The sequence below is a fragment of the Nesoenas mayeri genome (genome assembly GCF_963082525.1).
Source record: "Nesoenas mayeri genome assembly, chromosome: 2".
Classification (NCBI taxonomy): domain Eukaryota; kingdom Metazoa; phylum Chordata; class Aves; order Columbiformes; family Columbidae; genus Nesoenas; species Nesoenas mayeri.
Window position 1 is genome coordinate 52,720,703 of NC_137543.1, and position 19,741 is coordinate 52,740,443.

At 40.1% G+C, this 19,741-nt stretch overlaps 1 protein-coding gene across 1 annotated transcript in view; it reads right to left on the bottom strand.

Annotated features, from left to right (window-relative positions):
* Positions 1 to 19,741, bottom strand: part of DLGAP1 (DLG associated protein 1) — a gene marked incomplete at both ends in the record, with an annotated part of 143,117 nt that overhangs the window by 21,826 nt on the left and 101,550 nt on the right. The window contains 2 exons of the mRNA XM_080338618.1: positions 2,273 to 2,364; positions 5,590 to 5,963. Coding sequence (XP_080194744.1) covers positions 2,273 to 2,364; positions 5,590 to 5,963 — 466 coding nt within the window. The remainder of the gene's footprint in view (positions 1 to 2,272; positions 2,365 to 5,589; positions 5,964 to 19,741) is intronic.

The following is a 19,741-nucleotide window of genomic DNA, read 5'->3' on the forward strand; positions in this document are numbered from 1 at the left end:
CTTACTTGGTCCCAGCAAAGAAGCAGGAATATCTGAAAGGACATGAGGAGGTAAGACTCTTTAATGTGAGAATGACAGTCATATGAGGTGAGGGAAAGAGGGACAAAAGAGCAGGAAGCAAAGAAGAGGAGTGAAACAGATTTTGTATGGTAGGTTTCTGGTGCATTAAGCAAAGAGCTTTCTTGTTTTATAACGGTGCACTTAATAGCTTAGACTGGCACAGAAACATGATCAATTTACTGTATTTATCTGGTTTGCTGTGTCATTCTTCTCTTCTTATTTTATATTTATGTAATATTTTTGAAGCCTGGAAGATTTTTAAAAACATTAATTTGTCAAAGATTCAACTCAAAAGGGCTTTTCTGAGGCTCTGCAGATGTTACGGTGCAAGAGCAGGGAAGAATGCACTGTATTTACACTTCTATTCCTGTAACAGATAATCAATACATTGTACTGTGCTCCGTTAAAAAAAAAAAAAAAAAAGGAGGAATATGAGTGCCAAACTGTGATGATAAGCCCTTTGTGTCTTGAGTGCACTCATTTTCTAAGGATTAGGGGCTGTCCTTTATCAGCCAGTTCACTTCTGAAGTCCGTGATAGATTGCTGCTTGCCTGTCTGCTCCAAACAGCAGCAACCTGAACTTTATCAGCAAGGAAAACCCCAAACACAGCTGTCAGGAGGTAATGCAGAAATATTGCTTTCTCAGGGCAGACCCTCACGGGCAAATCTTACCTTTTTCTCTGGAGTAATAAAAACTGCAATAGAAAGAGGACTTTGGAAGTAAGGTATTTACAAACAACCTTTCTGGTTTGGTGTTTTTTTTTGAGGGAAGGGGGAGGGTTGGGCTTTTGGGGTAGTTATTTCCTTTGTGCTCAGGCTGAAGGGAAATAGTCCTTCAGGATCTATTCTAATGTGCTCATTTATCTAGTGCTGGAAGAGTTGTGGGTAAATGGGGCTAAGGTCTAACACATAAAGAAATGTCTGCCAGCAAGAGATGTTTTAGCAGGTTAATGAGGAACTCGGTAACAGCCTCGCAGGGTCATTGCAAAATCACATTTCTTTTTGCTGAAATCACTCTAGCCTTTTTAAAACCACAGGAAAATACTCTTGCTACTTCACGGGGAGATTTCGCTGAATCGAAAATTGCGTTGATAATGTTGGTTTTGAGTATTTTTAGCAGACGTAGGAAAACAAAAAAACAACCGTGTGAAGATGGACATCTCTACCCACTGCTGCAGTCGGTGGGCCAAAGGAGGGCAGAGGGCCCTAATTTTGCCAGCTCAGATTTGCTGCACGCAGGTTTTTCCTGGTGGGACCGCAAGGTGGACAAGCGGTACCGCCCCGTGGCTGCTCCTGTGCGACTCATCAACAAAATGGCTCCAGGCTCCCAAAGTTCGGCTGCGCCCCAGGGGCTTCCAAAAAGGAACAAAGGCTTGGGTGGGTGCTCGCAGCCGCAGCAGCGCTGGGCGGGTCTGCAGGCTCAGGGGAAAGGGGAGACTCCGGCTTTTCTTCAGCCACTGAGTCCAGTTTTGGGGCAGGAATCAGGATTTTCAGCTGTAGTCGAGCGCTCAGAACCTTTATGTGTCTGGGAAGCGCTACACACAGTTGTGCTGCCCTGCAGTGTAACTGCGATTTGTCATCAAAAATAACCATTACAGACAAAAACTACGCTATTCCACCCCCCCCCCCCCCCCTTTTATTGGAGCATGTTTGTTTACTAATTCAGGTTACACCGCAGATGGGAGAGAGAACTGAGTTTTACAGGCTTGCTTTTTTATCTCAATATTTTTTTTTCTTTTGCAAGGGAGCAGTTGTAATGCAGAGATGTCTGGGTGAGATACCTGAGCAAAAGGAACCAGTTTGGCTCTGCCACTGCGCTGCTCCACGTGCCTGAAATTATTCTGCTGGAAAACAAGGTGAAACTTCCCCATCAACTCTATGCTGCTGCAGCCACCCCTAGACTGCCACCCACCCCTCCAGCTGCATCACCTTTTACTGTTTAGGTAGACTTTCTGGGGAAAAAGAGCTTATTAAAAGCATATTGACTTTCAAAATACGTGGCACTTTTCTTCCAGTTCTCCCACTGGTCCTGAAAAATCCGCTCTGAGAAATAAGAGCTACAGCATTTATAATTCTCAGCTTTTCAGTTGGGTGATCTAACAATTAATCCAGGAAGCAGATTTATATGGTCCTGCGTGCAGGAACTAGGGCTCTTAAAAATCAGTTACGGCATAACTATTTACTTAGAAAAACAGTATTAACTTTTACTTACCACTTTTCCTCCTCTACTTGAACTCCTATGGACTGGAACTTACTGGTCGCTTTATTTTCACCTGATTTGGTGGATTCTTCAGCACCATCAACCTTAAAAGAATTAAGCAGCTAATTAGAATGTATTTTAGCAGAGCTATCACCCAGCTACTTGTAATTTCTGCATATGATAACTACAAAGTGTCTGCACATGTAGCTTGTACCATGAGCACCTTCATCTAGTCAGGTAGTTTGTCTATGGCGTGCCCATGTCTGATGTTATTAGTAAATATTCATCATTCCTGTTAAACTATAAAACATTTCTGGTAAGACAACATTCGACCCGCAGATTGCAGATGGAGTTTATCCAGTATTTTATGGAGGCTGGATGCTCACATTTGCCAGAGAAAAATCTCTGAGCAGCTGTAACTCCACCTACTGTGCTCCAACATTTGTTTGATTTTACCTGCTAGTTTGTATGTGCATATGTAAACATGTCAAAATTATGTGTTGTTTAAATGTTAGTGCCCTGAGTCTGAGCACTGTACAGATAAGATTTAAAGAAAGCCGACACATCTCTTGGATGCATTTTCTTTCCTGCTTCCTCATGCAAACAGGTGGACCCCAGGGGCACAGGCAGGAACTTTATACCACCTCTCCATCTCTGTGAGGAGATGTATACCAGTGGTATAAAGTTAAAATTTAATGACGGATGTGTCTTTGAGCAAAATTGCAAACTTCTGGGTCCAATCAGTGTAGTTGTTAATTCCCAATGCTATATATGACATTATTAGTCATCCAGGAAAAAATAATTCTGGACCTCAGCAGTGTTACGAAGTGATCTGTAGATCCATTCTGACCCTGGCTGTACAAAATCTCCAACTCCAGTTCGTGTATGTTCCACCAGTAAAGAAGCTTCTTGTTGGAAGCCAGCTCAACAGCCTGTGCAGGGAAAGTGCTCATGGAGGATGGGAGTTAGACCTGCTTAGTGACAGGAGGTACCTACCTGATACTGAGGCTTTTGGGGAGACAACCACGCCTTAAAAACCACAACAGACAGACAGAAGCAACCTTTTGATTGAGGGGTTTTTCTTTGTTTTACTTTGCTTTGTTTGCTAAACAGATTTACAGCAAAGGCTTGCGATGGCCTAAGAGTGACTGAGGAGTGCGGAGGACATGCGTGGAGGTTCATCACAAGTGCACATTAGGTTTACTTATGAGAGGAGGAAGCAAACCAAGAATATGCCTCTGGCTAAAGCAGCTTGCCCTGCTCTGCCGAGATGGGCGAGATTATAGATAAGGTGTATACCTGCTCCGAGTTCAGTCTAAGCCTAAACTCGGCTCCCTTTACAGTCAGTGGAGGGAGACTGATTCATATTGCCAGTCAGACGGCTGACAGGCTGCTTACCTATTTTAGGGCAGTTGTTTCTAAGAGAAGTTGTCATTTCTGGCAGCATCAACTATCTTACGGTATTTCCACTCCCACACTACCCCTTCAGCTGTACCAGCACAACTGCTTGTGCAGTGATGCTGCAAAATGGACCAGGCAGAGGACTGGCAAAGTAGTTTCCTTTTATTTTTGAAGCCTGTCTGACTCTAAAAATCTCATTGATGGCCACAAGTGGCAGGGTGGTATGGTGCATGGGCAGCGATCCTGTAAGGATGTATCACTGCTGAAGGTTTTGCTTCATGTAATCCCAGCTTTAGGCATCTCCATTGGTTTGTACACAAAAACTGTCCTGGCAGCCCCTGATGTACCATCCTCTGGCAGCTTTCACACATGATTATGCTGGTCATCTGTAAATTTCAAAGTTTTAAAGGGAGATTTTCAAAGGTCTGAGCAGCATTTGGGGCTCTGTTTTCCTCAGATCTCAGGAAACCAAGGCCCCTATACCTCTCAAAAGCAGCATTTGTTACTTGCAGCAACACTACCTTAAGAAGAGACAGTAGGGAGATGGTGTCTCAAGACCCATGATTCACATTACTGTTGTTCATGCTGGCTTCTCCAAATGTGGAAATTATTTCTTTCTACCCATTATTTCGTTAAGCATTTGCCTGCTAAGGAGTCTTTGCTGCTTTGCTCAGTGAAATGAGGGATTACAGGAATAAAATGGCACTTTAGGCTTGGCTGGGAATTGGAATAAGTAATAGAAGAGCTTTTCCCTAACCCTCTCCCACCTGGATCTTGCTCCTGTGTTTAACACTGAACATCAGCCCTTCTTTCAGAATATACTTGAAATAAACACCTGTGAAGCAGAAAAAGGCTACAACAAAGGCAGCGAACTGAACCCACAGGCAATAGTAATAACTGCCCTTCCAAGAAGAAGTAAGGGAAAAGTCACAGCTTCTCCAGGAGCTGCCCCTGGGATGGCATACATCTACACAGCACCTCTCCTCTCATCGGGCTGATGCGAAGATTTCATGGTAAATTCTTAGGCTTTGCTAATCAGATAAGCCTGTCCAGGCACATAGTGCTGTGCTTACAACCTCCACCTGCAACAGAAAAAAATGTCTTGTTTTGATGGCTGATAAGCTGTGGATTGCTATTCTGTTTGCTTGGGATTCATCTCCCATCAAAACCTGTGCTGATTCTCATTTGATTGTAAATTCAAGTACTTTGTTGCAAAAGCTAATCCTGCAAGAAGAGGGTTGGAGTCCTATGCATATTCTATTTTTTTTTTTTTTCGAGGGGGGGGCTGTGTGGTGGTATGGGAAAGATTAATTAAGAAAGCGGATTAAACTGGTCTAGTTTATTTGCTCCTCTCCTTTCTGTAAATAGGACTGATCTTTGGCAGGGTTAGTTTTCTTGTTTCATTCCACTAGAGGTAACAAAATGTAATTTTCTTTAACAAGGGCAAATCAGAAGGAACTTATCCTCTGCTCTTGAGGCTGAGGTAGGAACAATGCTGCCTCATTCAAGCGGCTACCAGTCATTATGAAATGCATGAATAAGCAGTGACAATTAATTCAGTGAAGCTGGACGAAAATATTTTTGGGTGATAGCGTAATGTAAATCGTTGTTTTACACATTCCCTTTGAATGATTTAATTCATGCCTTTCTGACCCCCACTGTGTTATGATTCATAGATTAGTGCTCATGTGTGTAATTTAACAGAGCTGAATAACAAGCAGCAAGGAGACTTAAACAAATCCTCCCATCTGATGTTTTTATGATAAATTAGGAAAACATCATTAGTACCATGCAGAATGATTATGCTGCCTCAATTTCTACATAAGTACCTGTCAGGAAAAGAAGAAAAATACAGACAACGTTGCATAACGAGCAGTACAATGAACATAGAAATCCAAAACAATGGTAGGCATATAATCCATAGCTACCTGTATTCCAATAGATAAGCATCTGTTTTTCTTGAAGTGGTCCTTCTTTCTGTCTTCTACTGCAACGGTGGCGATGGTTGTGGTGGTGGTGACAGTGGCAGTGTTGTTCCCTACATGTTGACTTGCAGGGCCGTGGATCTGCGCATTGGCAGCTTCGATAGCGGCTGTTAGCGCCTTCATGCTGTCCAAGCTCTCCGTGGAGTTGCTAAGTCCAGACTGACTGATGATATCTCCCCTCTGTCCATGCCCGTCCATATATGCATCTTGGGCAGACTCTGTGCTGCTCTGAGCCGTGATGGAAATAAACGGTTTGGTGGTAGTTCTTGGTGGGACTGGAGGTGGTGTCTTCTTATAGGTGGTAATGCAGGATGACACTAGAAAAAAAAAAAGAAAAAAAAAAAGAAAAAAGAGAGTTATTGGTTTATTGACGCTGCAGGGAAAAATGGATACAAACATGATCTCAAAGTGTCAGTGAACATGGAGAGAGCAGACGTAAGGAGGACGCTGTTAGCCACAGAGCTCCCAAAAACTCCAATGCATGTGCCATGGAAATACCTCGCTTATCAGTGCCCTCTGTTCCTACTGATGTAAATAGCAGAATTGGCAGTAGAGGAAAAACATCATCTATTTGTCAAGGTCCTCCTTACTCTTTTTAGGGTTGTTTTCTCCAGTATCTTTTCAACTCACTGTTCAGAGTCCTGTGGGAACAAGTCCTTCAACCAAAACATTTGTTCTGTTCATGACTTCCAAACAAGACTCACAAGGATGATGCGTCTCCAGCCGTTTATCCTAGCTAAACTGTATTTCATGTGGTTTTTTAGCAATTGTTTTCTGTCTCTCTACCCTGTCCTACTGTATTCACCAGGCTTATGTAGAATTTTAAACTACATTTTTCTGATCAGAAAGTGATCCCCAAACCATCCTAGGTCAAAGTCTGTTTATGCTCACCATACTGAGAGTTGTGTATTTTTAAAAATGTCTTACTTGGTTGCACAGACTTCCCAGATACTTTGAAATGCTTTGTAAGCTGCAGAAAACTTATTTAAAACATTTTGTCACCCAAACGTCTCATCATATATCTATCTGTTCTGGGAAAAAAATGCTTAATTTTACACACATGTAATGAAGTCAGTGGCTGAAGTCAGTCAGTCAGCAGGAGTACTTAAAGGAAAGTGTACGTATAAATGTTTGCAACAACAGAGACTAAAAAAAAGTTTTAAGGACTCCTCTTTTAATATTTTGAAGGCCGTGCTCTCTTTGTAAGTGCTACTATATGGATTTAGAAACTTCGCTTGAGCTTCCTGGGTTAAAAACTATTGTCCTGTGTATACAGAATTACATGGGGATAAAAAGCCTCTTCCTTTAAGGGATAGTTGGCAGCTCTGCATTACTGAAGTCCTGGAATGCTTTCAAATGAGGAAAGAAAGTCCATTAAGAACAAAAAACAATCACGATATGCTCTATTTTATAAGAAAATAAATGCAGGCATGAACCTGTGCAAAGTTCAGACACAACATGTTAACATAAATTCTTATTAACAGTAATCATATGGCAAGAAATTATTCATCGGATCATTTTAATTGGCAGACGTCTATGCCACCCACATAAAAGGTAACTCTACTACAGCTGTTCTGCTCTCTGTTTGCGCTGTACGTGCTTGTCGAGCCAGAAGCCATTATGGTATTAATTTGACTAGCTCAGATCCATATGCCTCACATCTCCCGATAGCTGTAGGAATAGTTATAGCGTAAAAGGTGTTTCCAGGGCATGAAATCACATGGGATTTTTTTTTTTTTAAGGACTCTAAGTTGCTGATAACATGTCTGAACCCATGTTAAACACGTTGAATGCTAAATGGAAAAAGTGTTTCAGTAAGGTAGTGAGCGTTTTGAAACTATGATTCACTTCTGAAGAAGCAGACTGAAAACAGAGCATCTTTGAGAGAAAAGATGGCTAATAATGAACTTGTCAAATTTTAACTCTGGGGAAGTGAATAGTTGATAGGGTTTAAGGGTGTTTTTTAAAGTCCTTATGACAAGTATCTGGAAAGAAAAGAAAGGATGAAAATTTTTCAAAGGGGGTTGTGAATGTTTTATTGTTCTTCCCTGTTTTTGATGCTGCCAAAATGCATTTGTTGCATGTCCACATTCAGGTGAATCAGCTGCCGTTGCTCCAGCGCAACTTTTTACTGCAGGAGTTTCAGAGAACTGTGCAGGCTGCTGCTTGGGTGATGACGTCCCAGAAACCACCCAGGTGGTTCGTGGTCTGGAGAATGTTCTCTGACTGTGGAAATGCAAGCTGGAATTCACCGCTGAAGGATTCAAAGCACATACACACGCGTATATCCAGGTAACACTTTGGGAAGCCTGTGCCAAAGTTGTCTAACAGAGATTTGTGTGCAATGCTACTTTGCAATTCAGCAAAGCATAAATTGCTCCATTTAAAATATGCTAGGCAAGGTCACTGTGGAGCTCCTGGGGAGATGCCAGCGCCTTCAGGACATCCCAGCAAGTATCATTTTTCCGACACAGCAGAAATAGGGAAACGATAATGAAACACACTGGAAAAGTGCTCTTAGGTAGGAGAAAGCACTTCAAAAATAAAAAGCAGGCCTTAACAAGACTGATCCCTGCATCACTGGCCATCCCTTACCAGAAAGAGAGTCAATAGCAACTGGTTGTGTGATTTTGTCTTATTGACAGCTACCGAGCACTCTGGACACAGCAGTACAAATACAGAACTGCCTGATTAAGATGTCTTTTATTCTGTTGGTAAATGTACTCAATGAGGAGTCTAATCCGCACTGCAATGAAAGATGTTTGCGTTCAGCTAATTAAATCTGAAGTTATTCTTAAGAGAGGGAGAGAATTGACAAGTCATACGGTGAAATTGTAAAGAGAAACAGCAAACGTTCTTTTAACAAGTCAAAACAAATCCTCAGTTTCCTGGAGTCACGCAGCACATACTGTACAGCTCCGGAGAAGCAGAGTGTGCAAGTCATAAAAGAACCCCAGGCACTTCATTACTGGCAATGATGTCAGCTCCCGCCGCTCCTCTGCAGAAACGACAACAAAACAATGCTCGGGCCGCCGCCGCTGTCGGAGGCAGCTGCTCTCTAAATGTCGTAGCTGGCTGAGCCTCCAAAAGGCTGAAGCACAACAAGGAAAGGGATTCGGTGCATTGGTTTTCCTCCAGGCGCTTTCAAGAACCTGGCAACTTGTGGCATGGCAACCTGAAGGACCTGCCGGCGTTTCAAGTGGCTACGGTATTTTACATGCTGAGCTGCTTGAAAACAAAAGCAGAGCTCCCCAAGGAAAATGACAAAACCTTGGCGCTTTCCTTGTGCAGTCAAGAGAGCCTGAGCGTTCAGTCAGTGCGGGAAGAGCACATCACATCTTCCCTTTCTGTCCCCGTGGGCAAAGGGGAAGCTCATCCATCCAGATGTCCCGCAGCACAGATGGACTGCCTGGCGGGAGGACTCAGAGGGAGAAGATTACAGGATCATGGGACGCGTGAAAAAGATGAAGAAGTCCTCACTTCACACACGAGGGACTTTCAAAGGCCTTTGCACATGAAAGTTAAATTCACATCAGGAAGTAAATTGAAAGGCCCGTATAAATTCTCTTATAAATATGTTCTTGGACGTGGATCAAGGAGCAAAGTTCTGTACAGAAACCGATCTGACTGGAGAGTCAAGTTGAAGTAGACTCGTTTTTCATTAAAATTGTTTAGACGTGGATTTAATCAGAAATAACTTTTTCTGAATAGCAAATGTGTATATAAACCCTCTGTTTGGCAGAAGCTTTTCATGGAGAAGTTTTTCATATTTTCCAGAGCACACATGCTACTGGAGCAGGTATACATTCCTCTCCTAGGGCATATGCAAGGTTTAATCCTGAAACTAGTTAAGTCGTGCAAAAATCCTCCGACTCTCAAAGCACCTTGAATCAGGCCCCCCATTTCCAGCTGTATCAACCCACTAGGAAGTGCTCTCCTTTTCGTTTTGATCTTTATTCTATTTCTGTGGCCTGCCTTTGGGTTACAGTTTAATCCCAAATACCTAGTAAAAAAGCACTTTCTCCAGATCAATTAAAAAAATAAAAAGAAGTCATGGTGTTTGTCCTCCTGGCCAGTATTTCCAAACAACTAGCTCATGGGACAGGAATTTGGAACAGGGAGTGTCAACCACCCAGTTCAGAAGGAAGTCTAATGATAAAAAAAATAATCCCAGATTGCATAATAATAAAGGCTTGAATTTGAATGTTTCATTGTAAGAGCACTTCAGTTGTTTAAACATGCTCACTAGGGAGATGAGCCCTCGGGAACAAACATCAGCACGCAAGCACAGATTTTTAGCTCAGTGAATGGGTGCTCAGGAGAACCCCAAGGCAGATTAATATTTGTGAAGAGATCAAATTCATGCAGTACTTTGAACAGTTCAAGTGATGAGATATGTAAGCAATATCTTTCTAATTTGGCAATCTCACATAAGCTTGGTTAGCAAACACGAGAATAAATGAAAGTGCAAATTTAAATTTAATTAAAATAACAGTGGTTCTTTTGAGAAAAAGGACTAACTCCACAGTTTGAAATGAGCAGCAAAGGGCACAACTGGTGCAGAACTAAGCATTAAGGTACAAGGCAGGAGTTCCTCCACCCTGTACAGATGGACCTCAGTCTTCTGATTTACTGCCAACAGGTGTGTTAACAGCAGTGCCCTTGCATCTCACACGGCTGCAACACAAAGCACAGATGTGGGCACGTCCAAGCAGACCTGAGCCTCACAACTGCAGCCCCTGAGCTCCCCACACAGAGGGGCAGTGCTTGATTTGGCTTGTTAGACTCGCAGAGCTATTATTCACTTTACTATGCACTTATATCCTTGCTTTGGTGAGGTTTGGGGAGGAATGCTTGGAAATGGAGTTTCGGATCCTGCATTGTTATTTTTTACATGAAAAAATATTGGTATGAAAATGGAGCGTGCATTCTCTTAAACTATTTTCGGATAGCAGATGGCTTCTGAGGATGCAGAGATTTACTATTAAAAGCAAATTGAAATAAAGATTTTCATAAGAAGTTCTAAAATACCCAAAGGAATAATACCAGAGTGAGTTATAGATGTAATTATCCCAAATGAGAACTACTGAAATCTCTGTACCACTCCATCAGGAGTTCTGCCAAGGCCATGCTTTTTCGGTATCCCCACCACTGCCAAAACAGTTATCCAACAAAAGCCTAAGGTAGACTGAATTTGGAAACGTGCATAACTGATAACTAAAATCCTGCAGAAATCTAAACAAAGTATCTAAACTACCTTTACTGCACACAATAGCACCACTCGGAAGTTTAAAAGCTGGTGCTGATGATCTTTTCATAAATCTGGACATACTGTTTGCAAGTAGGGTGCCTCCAGTTTCCCAGGGGGTATATAGTAAGGGACCTCCTGAATCCTAAGAAAAGGGTGAGACTAAATAGGGCTCATCCTCCCTCTCAAATGGATCAAGTTAGAAAATCTGCATGTGCATAGTCAGTGGATGACTGGTGACTATTTCTCTAGTAGATTTTTTTTCCTTTTAATATCTGCTGCTGGAAGCTGCTGATGCCAGTCAAAAGTTTAATTGCTATCCCAGGGAAGCTGAATTAGTGTACAGAGAACAAGTGAGACATCCAAAGGTGTCTGCTAAATGCAGTTTATCACTAGGCTATTGCCACAAATTATGGATGCACAGACAAAATTCAGTGTCTGTAGGCTTCCTATGAGACCCACTTCATTCCTTGTACTCTATAGCCACAGCTGAACTTCTCTATACATAAAAATTATCAGTATGTTAACAGGACACAACTTAAGCAATTCAACTCATTTGGCCTCAAAGCCAAGAAGTTTGTAAACAACTGAAGCTCTGGAAAAAAGATTTCACATAAGTTAAAAGTCATTACCCAAAGTGGATCATTGCTAGGATGGCTTATAATACTTTACTCCTCAAACTTGTGATCTTTGCTGCTGTCAAGCCATTAGAACTCAGCTAAAATCAAACATGGTAAGGAATTCATAAGCTCTGTGAATATCAGTACATTCATCTTATGAAAGGCATTTATGGAAAACAGAGGAAACCTTGTGAAATATGGTAGTTTATTCCACTTAGACCAAGAAAGTGCAACAGTAAATAAATGTAATAATATGCAGTTTGATGAAATCAGATCCTTTTCCCATCTATTTTCCAGGAAGCAACTTCACTGGCACTTTGATATAACACTTTGTTATGTGTTACTGCAGCACTCTCACATTCCAGAATTTGCATCTCTTTCCCTCTGGCAATACTGCTAACAAAACAAAATGGGCATTTTTTTTTTTAAATGTGGAGTTGTACTAACCCAATACAGACACGTATATTTAAGTAGCTGTTTAAGTAAAATTGCAGTGCAAGAACCAAAACCTGGATTTCCAGAAACACAGGGGATTTAACTTTCTGTAAGTATCTAGTCAACCTAGCTAGGAAGTTGTATTTTAAAAGTTTAAAATCCAAGCACACTCTGAAAAACTAATAATTTTTTTTGACCACTGAGAAGTGGTTGGATGTAAAGACTTGGGCTGCAAGTGCACATTGCAAGCTTTTAGAGCTAATAACTTGAAAACCTGCCTCTTGTTTACATTTCTGAACTGAATCTGGGTTCCTGAAAACCTGATGTGAACTGTGAATACACAACCTAATTTCCAGACTACACCAATAGCTCTTTCCACATACAGTTGCACAGCAAGCGTGCCATAGTGAAGCCACTTGGTTTAGGCATATTACCATAGGTGCTATTTCTTGAAATGATAATTCAATATTTGTAACTATTGGTGCTGGACATATTAATATATTCTTGTATATATGGTTTCTCTTCAGTTACAGACGGGATATTTAATATCTGAGCAGCCAATACATAGGAGACTTGAATCCTATCGAACCTGGAGATGTATCAGGGCAGATGTGTGGTCAGAACTGAGCCCACATGTTACTCATGAATCAAGTTCTGTGCGTTGTGCCCTCCATTGCTGTTCATTAGTAAGCCCTGCATTTTGTCCTTCCTGATCCTCTGCTGCCAGTCTCTCATCCTTCCTCCCACGCTGGCAATGGAGATGACTGACGAGTTTATCGGTCAATCATTTTAGGATGAGCTTGTGATGAATTTGATGGAGAAATTGCAGGCTGACATTGTACAGCTTTTGTCATGTAGGAGGTTGGACTAGAGAGTAATCAGGATTCTCCTCTTTTAAATCTGTGAATCCCAGAAACTAACCTGTGAACCTGGAGGAGACTTAAGCAAGCCAATTATCCCTGAGTAATCTGATCATGTAGCATTTAAGCTATCTAGATATTAACATGGTTGGACATAACTGTTTTCAGCATTACTGCAAGGATTTTCTTTTTAAACTCTTCACTGCAACTTTCAAAAAGCAGTATTTGGCTGGGGTATTGACACTTCAAAGTGTGATTCCTGTATAAGGAAGAAATGACTGTGAAAGTTGTTCCGTCTTCCTCAATCTGGAAATGTACATCTTTTGTTTGCTGTGGTTAGCAAACAAAGCAAGCTTCTACTGTTTTTTTATTCCCAGTGGTTTTATGAATACTTAATAAACTTACAGTGAGGCAAGCAGAATTCTGTATCATTGCACACATTGGCATCAAGCTGGTCTCACAGAATTTGATTACTGATGCATCTAAATTGGCTTAGAAATCAATTAGTTTAAATTGCTGCAAACCCACCCCTGATGTGGACACATTTAGAAGAGGATATGACTGATAAGGTTTGGGTTGTTTTTTTTTTTAAATTAATGAAAATGCAGTGGAAATAAGAGTGGCTCAAAGAGTTTATCCCAATTAACTGCATCAGTTCACTGCTTTTAAACCGATTTCCTTTCATGCCATGGTATGCAAACAAGCTGTACAATGTTATCAGTTACATCCAGTTGAATCCACTGAAAACTGTACAGGTATACTTTGACCTGATGACCATTTGTGAAGTTTAAGAGCCTTCTTCAGTTTTCTGAGTCAAAGTCAGTTCTCAGGGTTGCTCTATTTGAATTCATTTGTGCCTGCATGGTTTGGTTACTTTTATGGCTAGGATTTTTTAAAAGGTACAATAAAACACAGAACACAATGAACAGTTGTTACTAATGAACTTTTCAAAGTTGACCCACACTGGGGAAGTTCTGCACTATGAGACAGGTGTGTGTGTGTATATATATATACATATATATGTATATGTATATATATGTATGTATATATGTATATGTATATATATACACACACACACACATATGGGACAGTTATATTCTCCAGTTATTAGGGTACTGCTATAAACAGCAAGTACAGAAATGCAGGTACACCAGTTTTGCATGTTACTCAACCCTAAGGCTGTTCAGAATCTTTTAATCAATCAGGAGAGTCACTGCTCTGACATAGACTGTTCAAATGTATTTAATACAACCTGTATGAGATGGAATTTACTATTTTTGGTATAGTAGCTGCCTACTTCATTAAGCAAACTACTTTGTGATGCTGATGAGTATAGGTTGTGATTCCTCACAGTGGAAAGCACTTTGTCACCTGATCCAGCAAAGGACTCCAATATCTTTACACTCCCATCTTAAAAGGAAGTCTGTGCTTAAGCTTCTTTTTTTATTCAGTCCCCAATGGCATCAAGGCTTCACTGCTCTCACATTGTCTCAAAGGTCTACCTTTCAATTTGTTTTGAGAAACTTATGCTACTTGATATCTAAGATTGTATTAAATAGTTTGGCTAAGGGTTAAAAGTTATTCAAATGACAGCAATGATGAAGGGTTGCTGTGTTTTAATCAGATATACATTGGGAAGAAACTGTACAAATGCCAAAGACAAGAAAATAAAAGCCAATGCAAGCTGAAAGAAGAATGTGATTGATAAAAGCAACATGAACAACTTTTTAGCTACTGTAAATTGCAATGAAGCACCACAAGAATTGATTTATATAATTTCAGTATCGGTTTCAATGTGGTTCGCTATAACTCAAAAGATCTATGCAGGTATATCAACACACTATGTTATTCTCATAGGGAATTACAAATAAACATAAATGTAGAAAACCAGCATTCAGGAAGAAAAGCATCATGTGGGTATTGAGCAAGAACATCTGTTCAGCCAGGGAAGTACTGACGTATTTTTACCCAGCCGGTACTGCATTTTTCAGTGCACTTATTCAGTGCTTTTGGGGTGTTCCAGTCCAAGCAGGAATAGCTAAAACAAGCAAGTTATGCTTGTGTATTTCCTAAAAAAACACCCAAGCCAAAAGCAAGAGCTGCTTGTAGCAGGAGGAAGGAAGGGAAGAGGGAAAATGATGACTAAATTTGTCCTCCGGGCTGAACAGTAACTTGGTCACCTGAGAGAGAGAATTATGACCTAACTCAAAAGTCCTGCCTCCCTTGTGGTCCTGATAAGGTTATCAGATGACCTGCTGAAAGTCACCTGTCAGGGCAGATCTTCTAGCGCCATGGGGGAAAATACAATCCCTTCTCAAATGAAGGAAATGCAGACAAAGGGTTTACACAAGAAACTATACTTATCTTTGGCCAAATTTCAGGTAAAATAGCAAAACTGACTCAATTCCAAGGACATTAACATTTTTCATAACCTAGAAAATATCAAATTGTTTGATGAGCAAGGCATATAGAAAATGTGTATGAGACACATATTCTGTTTTGAGAGGAATTAAAATCTCCACCAAAACCTGATTTCTATCTTCCCATTTTACATTCAAATTAACAAATTATGCCCTTGCTCAGTGACAGGTTTAAGGTCACTGAGTGACCTCATCCTTTTATCTATTTGCTTGCTTTTATGACAAGAGTCTTAGTTAATAATGCAACAAATCAGCTGAAAATACTGACTTGGCTTGAGAATTCCTAATGATCAGCCTGCGTATCCTGAGCACAAAAAATCTTGACATGTCATTTACCTTCACCACAGTGTACAGATAAGAGCACTTCAATAAATCCAAGCCCCAAAATCAGTTCTTGTTGGGAGTCCTAAACTAGCAAGAGGACACCACCAATTCCCAGAATACCTTTAGACAAAGAAAGAGATGGGGGTCCTGGCACACATGAAAGAGGACAGACCAGCCTTGTGTTACTTTTAAACAAGATCTGAGTGAAAGACATTCTTGTTTATTTCCATATATTTATCCATTTATTGAAGAAATGCTTGTAAAACAGGCCTTGAAGAAATTCAGCTTCAGTTTGTAGATGTCAGACACAAACTTGCATAACTTCCTTGTAGACATCAGCTGTATGTCTCATGATAGTCCAAGTTTTGGTGGTTTTATTTTTTTTCCCCTGCTATTTCTTTGTTTCTTTTTTATTTTTTTAAAAAACAATCAGTTCAAGTAGAGGTAGAAATTTTAAAACTTGCCAACACAATTGTGAAACCCTGATGGCTGAATTCATGTCATATCATTCTACTGGCAAAAGTGCGGGGTTTATTTTGCACAATTTCCATAAGGATGAGAAGCATTGTCACATCAAAGTAGAAATGTGAGTAAACTTTTCTCTCCCCAAACCACATAGTATTTATTTTGTAGTTACAATTTCCTTTAACCAGAGATTTTTGAATTAGTACTTATGGTCTCAGCCTAGGGTAAACCTCCCTTTCCCTAACTCCCAGACGGCAAAATAATATTAGCATTGCTTACATTTACATAATTGTAAAAAATGAATAATGCATTTTGTACTGTCTTAGTTAAAAGGTAAACCCCGATGTTTTGAGGATAAGTTGAAAGGTAAACCAGGCCATCTATTTAATGTGTAAAAAGAGAAAGCAAACGCCCAAATGAATTTTGACACTTCAAAGTATTTAGACCTTTTGCATCTCTAGACTACAGAAGTGCTTTCTGAAGATCACAAGCCCAATACAAAATTTTTGTGAATACCAGCAAAGTGAATCCTACAAATCCATGCAATTTCACACACATGTAACAATCGTTCATCCCTGAGTGCATGAGATGCAGGACAGGGTCTAGATCATATGTTAACCAAAGTTTTTGACTTCTCTCTCTCTGATTTTCTGTCCCAGCCTGAAATGTCCTCTTCTTTAATAATTTCTCTAACATGACCTATTTATTGCATACAGCTATTCCTCCTACAAATTTGATGTTTCTTTTGGAATAAAAAAGTCTCAGTGGGTGGCATTCACCAGTTCGCTGTGAATCAGAGGGTAACCCAAATCTCTGAGTGAAGATGCACCCACAGGCTTATGGGACATGAAACAAAGAGGAACAATCAGGTCCGGATCCCCTTGTCCAAATCAGTCAGTTAAAAAGAAATCAATCAATAAACAAATACAAATATCTGTGAATGTTCAACAAAAACAGGGTGCTCAGCAGAGCAACCTGCAGCCTGGTTCAACTTGGGCTACTCAGTTTTGCTCTGTTTTGCCCGAAAACTTTTATATGACCTCAGTTTCTGTTTGCATGGATGTCTGAAGAATGTCTGTCAATACCAGCACCTTTATCTGCCTGGTTAACATTGCTGAGAACATGCGGTTATTCATTATTTGTTATTCTCATCAAATGAATGCACAGTCTGAGCAGTATCGTTGTCAAATGCCAATCACTCGGCACGAAAAGCAAATAATTAAAATGGACAGATGATAAATAACCCACAGTCCAGGGTCTGCTTTTAATAAATTGTCTGTTAATAAATGATAAAGAAATACGTGTGTAATAATGAGGACTGTTCTCAAACAACTTGGGAACTGTGAAAAATTACAAATTCAAGATTAAAATCAGTTCCAGTGAGTAAATCAGTCAGCTCTTGTTCTTGACAATATTAATATCATTTACTTTTTATCACAGGAGATCTAGGAGGATAATACAGAGTGCGTGTAGCTGTAGGTCACAGCAGCATCACCCATGGCTGCACTGCATCCAGCTGAGAGGAGGGTTTGAGGCTAGCTGGACATTTTCCAGAAGAGCTATTATTCTGGAGTAATTATGTGTTTTGGAAATGGTTTAAGCTAAATCACTACACCCCCACTCTTTATGTGGGATTAAGCATATCCAGAGAAAGAGTTACTCTGGAATAACCATGGTACTTCTGGAGAATTTCCAGAGTTAGGGAGACTTTGCTGCAGAGAGGAGCGCGGCACCCTGAGTCAGCAGCCTCCTCCCATGACCTTTGTTTTATTCAGAGTCTGTCAAAGCACTGGCAGGTCTGATTCCCTTCAGGCTTTAAAGACTAAAAAGGACAATATTCAAGGCATTTTGGCTGAATGACTTGGGTGAAGAAAACAGCAATAAAATGTGTGCACAAACTCGCCTCTTTCTAAAGTTTCTGAGAGCACAGATTTCGCTATCTTCAGAATGATTAGAAAAAGCATAAACAATGAGGTTTTGAGAACTTCAAAGGCAGCTTATTAAATCCACAATGTCAGTCTTTTGTGTATGAAATTGCTGTTTAATCCATGTGTACTGCGAGTGAAAGCTACTCATAAAATAAAAAGGAACTTTCTTACAATTTTCCTGAATTTAGTGCTTAGGACTGTGGATGAGTCATATTTTCCCCATTCAGTTGACTTTTCTATAGATGTCTTGAATGTGCTATGTATTAACGGCCAAGTAGGCCACCACAGCAGTTTTCTTTGAGATTGGGAACCTGCTGATTTGACCTGTTTATCAAGAGAAAAGTGTCATCTCAACAGGCCAAATTGTTTCATATTTTTCCTCCCTATTTTCCGCTTGTGAGCAATTTCTGTTTAACCTCCTAGAGCCAAGTAAAAAGTGACTGGTTTTTTTTTCTTCTTTTCTAATATTTGTACATAATTCAGGAAGAAGCGCAGAAACATTTTTCTTTCTATAAAAGTTTAAATTGTCAAGTTGGAAAAACATACTCTTTATGTTCTTTATATATGTCTGTGTAGAATCTCTTTGCTTTTAAGTACATGCAGTGGAATTTAGACTCTTAACAAGGAAAATAAATATCTTTCTATGAACAATGTTAAAATGATAAATGGAAAAGTGCAAAACCCATCATGACAGAAATGAGAAGACAATCATTGCCATGCTCACACGAGAGAATGGACTTGAGCTCTGTTGAGTGTGATAGAGTCCTTCAGGATGGAAGGCACTATTCACTGTAATTTAAGTTAGTATTACTGTTAAAGAGCTTTTGGGTTTAAAATTTGCCTAAGCTGCTCTGAAATGTTCGAGAGATTTGCTTTCCTCACTTCTACTGGGACAAGTTAAAAGTAAGACCTCCTAGACCATTGCAGTAGCCTCATTAAGGAGAACTGAGCCAGCAATACTTCCCCCTCTCCCATAAATTAGATGTTGTCAAAAGAAAAAAAAAAAGGGTTAAAAAGGCTACTTTTCACATTCTTCAGACTGCTGCATGCCACTTGGTCAAGAACTGAACTTCTCATGAGCTCCACAGCCTCCCACGTGTGAAATTCACCCTACGTGACAATTTTAACATCAGTTGCATCATTAACACATGTTCTGTCTGCACAATGTTTTTTTTTGCACTTTGCCAGATGAGGCGGAGGCTAAATTAATTGTTACTGTGCACAGGCAATTTTCTAATGAAAACAATATGGGCATTATTATTCTTGGAAATGCATTAGGAAAATCTTACTCCACATTGTATAATACACATTAGGGTGACAGGTAGGTGAGATGCTGGAAGAAGCAAGAAAGAAGAGTCCACAATGACAGTAAATACCTATGTGCATATACTTGTCTGAACACACAAATACAGCCACTCATGCATACACATACAAAACTCCGTTCATTTTGAACTCTTGCCTTTGAGTTTGGCTTTTGTTCTCATTTTATACACTGCGACAATTCTCAAGGCTTGCTTTTCTCCTGAGCTTTGTTGTATATCTTTGATTTCTTACAGGGTGCTCCTTTTAGGTAGCATTCTCATCTTCATCATCATATGACACTGGGAGGGATTATTTGGTCTATCCACAGCTTCCACACAAAAGTAAAGTCCTGAAGTTATCTTTTAACATTAATTTGTCTCAAACAAGAAAACACCCAAAACTAAATTAAAAAACATAGAACTCAAAAGTGAAATGCTATGGTAAGAGAGCAGAAGAGCTTCAAGAGCTCAGCCAGTATCATGGACCTTTGTAG